General features: G+C 37.2%; 2 protein-coding genes across 3 annotated transcripts in view; one reads left to right on the forward strand and one right to left on the reverse strand.

Moving 5' to 3' along the window:
- The window catches only part of LOC118450225 (uncharacterized), a 97,982-nt gene extending 88,625 nt beyond the window's left edge, over positions 1 to 9,357 (forward strand). Inside the window, exons 5-10 of one of the 2 annotated variants that reach the window (XM_085655544.1) lie at positions 5,599 to 6,103; positions 6,171 to 6,668; positions 6,804 to 7,051; positions 7,126 to 7,732; positions 8,077 to 8,305; positions 8,385 to 9,357. In XM_085655544.1, coding sequence (XP_085511670.1) covers positions 6,171 to 6,668; positions 6,804 to 7,051; positions 7,126 to 7,732; positions 8,077 to 8,305; positions 8,385 to 8,548 — 1,746 coding nt within the window. In that variant the 5' untranslated portion in view covers positions 5,599 to 6,103 and the 3' untranslated portion in view covers positions 8,549 to 9,357. Of the gene's footprint in view, positions 1 to 5,598; positions 6,104 to 6,170; positions 6,669 to 6,803; positions 7,052 to 7,125; positions 7,733 to 8,076; positions 8,306 to 8,384 lie in introns of those variants that run through there. The other variant, XM_035885799.2, reaches the window with a different exon arrangement.
- On the reverse strand, positions 842 to 5,297 carry LOC118450227 (uncharacterized). The gene is made up of 4 exons (XM_035885802.2): positions 1,979 to 5,297; positions 1,762 to 1,866; positions 1,498 to 1,683; positions 842 to 1,388 (listed from the first exon to the last, which is right to left on the reverse strand). The coding sequence occupies exons 1-4, from the start codon at positions 2,932 to 2,934 to the stop codon at positions 1,301 to 1,303; spliced, it is 1,335 nt and encodes a 444-aa protein (XP_035741695.2). The 5' UTR covers positions 2,935 to 5,297; the 3' UTR covers positions 842 to 1,300.
- Positions 9,358 to 9,428: the final 71 nt, after the last annotated feature.

Below are 9,428 nucleotides of genomic sequence, written 5' to 3' on the forward strand. Positions count from 1 at the left end.
CGATTGACCGGATAAATAAAAGAACGGATTAGGAACATCTGTCGCAAAAAGATTCTAAATCGTTAAATCGTATTTTACGAGCTATCTCGTTGATCCGCTCTAAGTAGCAATCGGTCTATGGTCGTTTTCGACTCCAAAGTAGAACCCGTATAAAAAGTGGCTCACTTTCGTTGAACGCCCAACATACATCGTAAGATTAGTTCCTAGTTAATCAGAAAGAAGTATATCGTGATAACGAAAAAAAAAAAAAGAAAGAAAAAAGAGAAGAGAAAAGGATATCGAGGATGCGATCGATTGCGTATATTTTTATTTTCTTTTACGAAAAAAAAAAAAGGTAAGAGAAAAGAAGAAACTAATCAATCTTGGTCTAGCGATCAACGCGCCGTTGTCCTCGGCCTTTCTTACGCATTCCTCGAAGTGAAAATCAACTTTGCGACCCAAAATACGATTTCCATCCGGTATTCTTCTCTTCCTTCGCAATTCTCGAATGATATTTCTTTTTCTTCTTCTTCTTCTTTTTCTTTCGAAAGTCTAATCGTTCATCTAATCCACGTCTAATCCACAATTTTCTATATTCTCCTGGCAGGTGTCGTACATAAATCATAACAAAAACTGTTGCTTCGTCGTAAAACTAATATACATTTATTATTATCTTTCGTGACTTTATCAAAAATGGACTATTTGATTTTCAGTTTTTTAACAAAGATAAATGCGTACATCTGTGCAATGACAAATTAATATAATTACGTATTACTGGAAATCGAGTAATGTATTTGTATAAATATTTGTATAAATATATATATATATATATATATATTTATATGTATGTATGTATGTATGTATGTATAAGAGAAAAAATGACTGAGTTTCACGAGTGAGAACGATGGTCCAGAATGGACTAGCGTTGACCCACTTATATACCCAGTGACTACTTTCACTTGCGAGTACGAGACGAGTGCATACACGAGACGAATTCTCGAACGAGATATTGATGATAATAATACTGAAATGCTTCTTCAAACAATCTTCTTCTCGTCCTTCTTACTTCTTTTCTTTACCTTTCTTTCTTTCTTTCTTTCTTTCTTTCTTTCTTTCCTTACTCTTGGAAGGACACACTTTCACAGTTAGAACGAAAAGAAGACTAATTATCTTACGCGAACTTTTGAAAAGACAATGGCTATTCCGAGTTCAGTGATTGGAAAGAAAAAGAGAAAGAGAGAGGGAGAGAAAGAGGAGTAAAGAGAGGAACAATAGCAGCTTGTGTCACCCACGATACTCGCTTCCTTCTTTCGTTTGAGATTTAACAAACGATCGTCGCGCAATTCTTCTTTTTCACTGCTTCAAATATTTCCTGGAGGCCAATTTTTCTTATCATTTCTTCGTTAGATCTGTAAAAAAATTAAAATTTAAAAATTAAATTAAAAAAAAAAAAATTTAATATAACTATCGGGAATATTTAAAAATATTGTATCTAATTGTATCCTAATGCGTACGTACCTAATAGCCAAATTCCAAAGAACATTTTGCACTATATTCGTTCCTGGTTTACCACCTTCCAATATCAATTCGCATATCGATCTTTCCTCGCAGACATTCGTTCGCTGTTCATCGATCAATCTCGCTTCCTTATGCTCGATCGGCAGGTCAACGACCCTCAACTTTGAGAGAACGATGTTTGGATCCCTATAGGAATTCGTCCTTGTTTAAAATAGAGATTCCATGAATCTTTCATGATGAAATTATGCCCGATGCCTTACTCACGTCGTATTTTGAATTTTGATCACGTTAGGAGCAAGAGCTGCCAGTAATAATCCCAGTGGTAAGAAAGCTCCGATCAAATGAATAATCTTTTTCCATGGTGAAATTCTAAAAAAAAAAAGCAAAAAAGAAAAAAAAAGAAGAAGGAAAGAAAAACATTTGAGAAATATTTATACTTTTATATACTCCGTCAATAAGCTTGCCTTTCCTTTTATCTTACCTGTGTCCTTTTGGATAGATCATAGCGGGTTTTGGCTCACCTAAAAAGTCCATTTCGTGATAGCCTAAAGGCCGATGATAATAATAATAATAATGTGGTTGTTTGCGAAGTGTAGTGTATTCGTGTTGCTGTGCGAGATAAACCATCATATTATCTGGTTTCTGAACGTTACCGTAATTTCCTTCTTGTTGTTCGACGTTGTAATAATTATTTTGATGATTCGGCATTAGATGATAATCTGGCACGAAATAAAACGTATTCTTATCGTCGAAGTTCCCATTACCAAGAGATAAAAGTTCGTTTGGAAATCTCATAGGTTTATCAAATATCATCGATGTGTGTTCCTCTAGGTACACCGGTTTCTCGAAATTCTGTAATAACGTATGATCGCTTATAACTTTTTGTTCGCCGAAATTATCTAAATGCGACCTTGAACTTTGCGTGACGGTAACGTGTAACGGTTGGATCGTCTTTGGTAAAACTTGTTGATACTTTCTGATATGAAAATTTCTTTTGTCGTCTTCAAAAACTATACGACCATTTTGATGTTCCTTAACGTCGTAAAGGATCCTTTGCTTAACGTTTCGAAGATCATTCTGATGAGATCCCACGTCAAAACTGTTTTCGAATTTAAAGTGATGCACTTTGTTGAAGGGATTAATCTTCATTCTTGGTTCCTCGATTTCTCCAAGATGAACGCTTGGTTTAAATTCATCCGTAATATTTTCAGTATCGCCTTCGAGAACGATCGTCGAGAGCAAATTTTCATCAGTTTCCGTAGCAATAAATAAAGTTGCCTCTGTCGTAAAATCCTCCTCGTGAGATAGATTATCTTCTGTCGATTCTACAAACGATTTAGAATTATTTTCATTGGATGATTTTGTTGTATTTTCGGTGAAAACGTTAGCAAAAACCAGAAAGTAGATAAGAAAGAAACTTTTAACACAAAGATCCATATCTCTTATATACTTTGAGAAGTTTTCGAGATACGACGATTTCAAGAATAAGAATCTCTTCTCTTTACTTGGCAGTACACGACTAAACCGTGCCTTTGACGTTTCTTGCCTTTAACGTTGTCGTAAAGTTGAACGTTTTCTAAAAATCTCTAGTCTCTTAATCATCGTTCTTACTCCAATTGTCAACGACAAAGAAGTACGGTGACGTTTAGTTCAGGTAGCAGGTGTTAACTGTCATAAACGTTGCATCTTAGCGCATGGTGCGTAGTGTGTCAAATTCATAGACAGAATATTTCATCGATTATCTATTTCTTTCTTAAATCCAAGAAGATTGTCAGTTCGTTAAAGGCTTTGATTTCTTTTCTCGCAATTAAAGATCTTTTGCTTGATCATTCGATTTACGATAAGGAATCAACGAGACGGTAAATATCTCTATCTCTCTCCCTCTTTCGAATTTTCCACCATGACTTGGTCGTATTAGTGCGTACAATCGGGTGGAGATGTATCTATTCGAGTGACCTCGGTATACGAAATAAGGTCACTCGACTCTCGCCGCTCGTCGATAAAACGCAACTTAGAAAGTCTTTCCATCTCTTCCGTTCTTTCTCGTCTTCCGTGAAATTATTATTTCGCTCTGTAAGAGAGAGCATTCGAAACAAAAGAAAAAGTAAGGGAGAAAAAAAGAAAAGAAAAGAAGGAAAGAAATGAAAGAAAAGAAGAAAAAACGAAAAGAAAAAAAGAAGGAAAGAAAGATTTTATATGATCCGAAGAAATCCATTTATATGTCGGGAGTTCTCAACTGCAAACAAATTTTACCCGATCATTTACATCGATCTCATTAAATCTCTCTCGTAATAACAAACACGAATAATTTCTAATCGCGAACCGATCTCTTATCTCGGATATCGTTCCTCGTGACATCTTCCATAAAATGTATAAGAATTCCTAACAGATTTGTAAGAGCAACAATTAGACCATTTCGAATCCGGTCTAACGTGTTTTTCGTGAGATGAACAGGCTTTTGCTTTGTATGTATATATATATAAACATAGATATATATATATATATATAGCTGCATATGTACTTATCTATTTATCTATGTGCATATGTACAAATATATATATATATATAACTCGGTGATGCGTAGATCGTAGCACGACGGTAAAACCATGCAATTATCGCGAGGAGTACTTTCCTTGGAAACTCGTTGTCGATGCGTGAAGCTCGTAGAATATCCAGGCTAGCTTGGATCATCGTGTCCCTCTCTTTCCATCTTTTCACCGTATACGAATACGCGTAAACAAGGAAGAGAGAAGATATGGAAGGCGTTGGGGTGGGGTGCTCGATGGCGATGTATGCTCGGTTTAATATCCAATATGGTGGTAGCTTCTTTTTCTCTCATAGGAACATAGCCAACAATGAAAGTAGCATTCGCGTGTCTCTTTTCTTTTTCATTTTCTTTTTCTTTTCTATATTCTTCTTTCCTTTTTCGTTTCCCTTTTCCTCCTCCTTCTCCTCGTCATCGTCGTCATCGTCATCGTCGTCGTCGTTTTCGCGGCTTCATTGGCCAACCCAATTCCGGTTTTGAGTAGGCCATCAAACCGCACGACGTTCGATCGGAATCGGAAGCAAGAAAAATCATTATATAGAATCGTCGAACTCAAAGGGATAGTTATTATAGTTATCTTAAGAAAATCTTTACAACTTTGAATACTTTCTTCAATTATATAGATATCTAAATATACCTTGTAGATATGTGTGTATATATATATATATATATATATATATATATCGACTTGCATTTTAGTATCGTACTTCAATGGAAAGAAAAAATTCATGAAAATCAATGTGATCTGTTCGATCGTAAAACGTCAAAAGTTGTTCTATTCGCGTTTTACTCGATGCCAACTATAAAGAGACCTAAGAGTTAGAGTTGTAGGTATACGTACAAAGATACGAGCAAAAAAGTGAGGTTGAGGTTTCTGTGCCGAGAAAGCGAAAAAATCGTCAAACGACCGATTTTTCCTTTGAATCCTCGACGTTTGTTTCTTTTCCCCATAGACGACTACGACGACGACGACGACGACGACGACGACGACGATAGTGCGTACGTTGAAGGAGGTCAAATCAGTAATTTACCGACCATGAAAATTGCCATCAACCTTCTTTGTCTTTCTCCGGTTCTTCCGTCGTGTCCTAAATCGATGTTATCGTCGATACTCTTACAATTTATCCGAAACATTAAACCAATTTCTCTAACTTAGCTGGACAATGATTTCTACAAAAGAGGCAGGTGGAAGAATTAGTTTCATTTCGTGAAGAAATTTTCACGTACAAATGAGCGAAAGTTGAAATTTTGACTTGAGGACAAAGAAATTTTAGACTTTTAGTTGAACGATTATTCGAAAGGAAAGATTTAAGGAAGACTAGAGGATGTCGCGAGAAGGTGCGTGATTGTTACGGGTGACCGGTGTAATTAGTGCGTGACGAATGTCTTTCTTCTTTCACCGCGTGCCAGTGACAGGGTACGGTCTTTTCAAGTTCATTCGATAAAATACGCCAACGTAAACGTGCCAATACGTCTTGCATATATTTATTTGCAAATATATCGTTCGTCGATTATAAGAGACGGCTCCGGTCAGTTGGATTTTATCTGATCCATAGATCGTTCCTTGTCTTTATCTTGGTCCTATTGTTCGAATGATCGCCGAGGCTATCGCCGAAGAAGACGAGTGTGGGAAGGAGAAATGGCGAAGTTAGAACATGTGAAAAAGAAGGAGAGAGAGAGAGAGAGAGAGAGAGGAGACGAATCCGTTTCCTCGGTGACCAGGCTAGACAAGGACAAGGAAATCCAACAGCACCAGGTCGAGAAGGAGATGTAAAATGGACCAAGTACACTCGAAGTGGGGACCTGGATTAAAAGCAAACGAGGCCAACCTCTCAGTAACAGAACCATCACGGACCTTGAAGAGGCGAGGTCGTTCTTTGTTACTCTTCTTTCTATCTGCTCCTCTTGGCTAACTACTGCTACTAGTGTGCACGTTGCCGTGGCCGCCAACGATAACGGGTTCTCACTTTGAGACTCGACAACGATTCGCCTTGTTCATGTAATTAAACATCTCTACGTTGGAAGGCTTTATCGTGTAATTCGGTACACCATATCTACACGGTCAGTGAAAGACAGTGAACAACTAAGGATTTAATCGGAGACAAATTTTCTAATCATTTTTTTGCAGATGGCGATCACGAACGGAACGATCTGTTTGCTTCTTTTAATCTTCATCCTAGAAGGTTCCTATTGCAACACCAGATACTTTGTTAAAATGAGGACCAATGCCTCCGAATTGTTCAAAACGAAGAACGAAAATCTTCGAATACCTCAGGAACCAATTGCTATGACTCAAGGCCCGTTATCCGATGAAACTAGGGACGATCAACGAAGTAACGATGAAAGAATGATTCGAGATGCCTTGACCCTGGAATACGACAGACGAAATACTTTTGAGACCTCCACATTCAATCCCGATGTACTCAACAAGTTCCTCGAGGATTACGCCAATAAAATTAAAAGTTCTACCGAAAAAGACTTTAAGCTTCCGTTGAAATTCTCTAAACCAACGGTGGATCCGCTCATTCTCGAAGTTGACGAGTCTACCACTGATTCTTTCACTACTATACTCGACGATGAAAAATCCACTTTGGATCCTATCAATTCTACTTTAAACGAGGACAAGGTAAGTACTTTCTTTCTTTTATTTTTTTGTTTTGATCTTTTTTTTTTTCGTTTTGTTTCTCCAAGAAATACATACTACGAGCAACAGCATCTTTATCTTTTTCTTGGTTTTTTTTTTTTTTGTTTTTATTTATAGCTTAGTGAGATTTTGAATGATACATTGAAAAGAAATAAGTATTATGGTATGAACTCACACGACGATAGAAATGGTTGGGTTACGCTAGATGCAATACCATGGTCCAAAAGTAAAATTTCAAAGTGGCAGGCAAATCCAAGTACTCAACGTCCTTGGCCAGAGATAAAACCATGGGAGAAACCTAGCATGGCTAAACCATGGACGTCCGATTATTCCTCCAGGCCGACTTATGAAAACAACAAACCTTGGTAATTTAATCGTGTTTACGATTTGTCATTTTCACGTGTTTACATTCTTTCACTCGTAACGATTAAACATTTAGGCACGAAAAGCCAAAACCTTATTGGCAAGAAAACGGTAATGAAAAACCATGGCAAAAACCATCGTCGTCCTCTCGTCCGTCTTATTATCCAGACAAGTACGATCAAGTTTCGAATCAAGCTCAAAAGTGGCCACCGGAGAAGCCATCTTGGGACAAATACCCTTCTAATATTCATCGGCCAACCGATATTATAACTGACGACAGGCCTACCAATTTTCCAAATACATGGAACAACAGACCTCAATCTTCTAGACCTCATCCTTTTTTAGACAGATATCCTGAAAGCAATCATGCCGACGAGACTAACAACGATTGGCACGACTTTCCACCGAGAACCGAATCATTGGACAGACCTAGACCAAGCGACAGACCAAATTTTTCGCATTATCAATACGGTAATAATCATCCATCTTCTCATCCATCTAACGGAGATGGACAATGGGTTCTTCTATCAACGAACAGAGGATATTCCAAGTCCCGTCAGAGATCCATCAAAATCGACACATTGACTCCTGAACTGGTCAAACTATTGAATGGAAATAAAACGAAATCCAGCAACAAAGAGAACGTCGATCCAACCATTGCCGTTATGACATCAAAGCGGCAGGTTAGGCTAGAAGTTTAAAGAGATATTTCGATTAGATTTAAGAATATAATTATTTTAAAGATATAATAGAAAAATTAATATATATCCAATTCAAAATTAATGACAACAGCCCAAAGTGCAAATTGAATCGAAAATTAATATCGAAACCGGTTCTTAAGAATCTTTTTTCCTGTCAGTGATAAATGACTTGTATTGATTACATGCAAAGTAACACGAGTTTCAGACTTTTATGATACCTTGTTTAGAAAGTAAACAGTTATTTATTCTTTTTTCTTTTTTTGACGGATAGAATTACTTATCCGATCGATTATCGACAGTTACTTTATGAAATATGGCTTACCTAGGTCAGGTTGACGGTGTTACCGTCGATCAACGGCACCAACACTACGACATCGCACGGCGGTCTCTTAGAAGTCGAGAGGACTTTCAAGAGCGTCGATCAGAGCCGAAAGGAATACGAGAGAGACAGAGCGACAACATTACCGACTATATTGAAAAAACGACCAATCAGGAACACATTGAACGGCGGGGGTCAAGTTTCAAGTTCAGCGGTTCTCGCGGCAGTCGGAGCAGGTTCGTCATCGAGAACGCGTCGTTGTATTTATTATTTTACTCGTCGAATTAATGTATCATATCATATTTATGAAAACAGGTATGTTACCGGCGACTATGGCAATGATGATTCCTATGATGCTCGGACGAAAGAAACGGGATCTGACGTTGAAAGAGGATACACTACGGAAGTTTCACAGTCTTGGAATAAATCTGCATAATCTTGGAAAGAAGTACGAGGGCTCGAAGAAAAGATATTTCTGATCGTAGATCAAATTCGTATGCCGCACGAGAAAGGAGGTTTACACGCGTCTTAAAATCGTGATGCGATCGTTACAGGTACAATTAGGTAGTATCTATGGAATATAATACCGATACTATAGTTATATATACTTTATAAGGAACATCGTGATTCGACGGGGCAAATCGACGAACGGAAGTGTTGTTGCACTCGCTTGATCATGAAAGTTCTGTTATGGCAAACGGTCCTGTAACGCCTATCTTCACCGTGTCATTCAATGACTATATAGTTTCTACATACGGGGTCACGTATTTTACATGATATATACATATATATATATATATATGTGTGTGTGTATTGAACGGTCTGGCGTAAGAGGACTTTGCGTTTACGATCAAAAAATATAAACAGTCATTGATATCGATGGATTATGCGTTAGCTAGAACGTATAGACAAAATGCGTACATATATTGTGGATGGTGTAGGATCGATCGCGGTTAAAGCACACCTGTTGCATCCTGAATAGATTGGATAACGAGTATAACAGTATGGTATTATACTGAACTAGGGTTACTGTTACAGGGGACATTCAATATTTACTTTCCATTTAGTTACGATTTACCGACTGACCGATAGCCCTTTAGTATATTTTTCTTCGATGAATGTCGACCTATAGAATCCGACCGAAGATTACGTAGCTAAGAGATAATGAAACATTAATTCGTTTGATTATTGTTTCGGATAATTTATTGCTATTTATTATCGTATTTATTTCGATATGTTTATTCATTAATGTTATAGGAATATCGAATGAATGTCTCTCTCATTGATATATATATATATATATATTTTTTTTTTTCATTTTTCTTTCAACATTTTATTTTTATTTACACGGCACAGAAT

The sequence above is a fragment of the Vespa mandarinia genome, chromosome 3 (genome assembly GCF_050613455.1).
Source record: "Vespa mandarinia isolate Hongniang chromosome 3, ASM5061345v1, whole genome shotgun sequence".
Taxonomy (NCBI): Eukaryota; Metazoa; Arthropoda; class Insecta; order Hymenoptera; family Vespidae; genus Vespa; species Vespa mandarinia.

Excerpts from the sequence above, each read along its gene's own strand:
- LOC118450227 (XM_035885802.2), bottom strand. The coding sequence starts at position 2,934 with ATGGATCTTTGTGTTAAAAGTTTCTTTCTTATCTACTTTCTGGTTTTT. Across the intron at positions 1,867-1,978 it reads ATCTATCCAAAAGGACACAG|AATTTCACCATGGAAAAAGA; the intron begins GTAAGATAAAAG and ends TTTTTTTTTTAG. Across the intron at positions 1,684-1,761 it reads ATCAAAATTCAAAATACGAC|GGATCCAAACATCGTTCTCT; the intron begins GTGAGTAAGGCA and ends GAATTCCTATAG.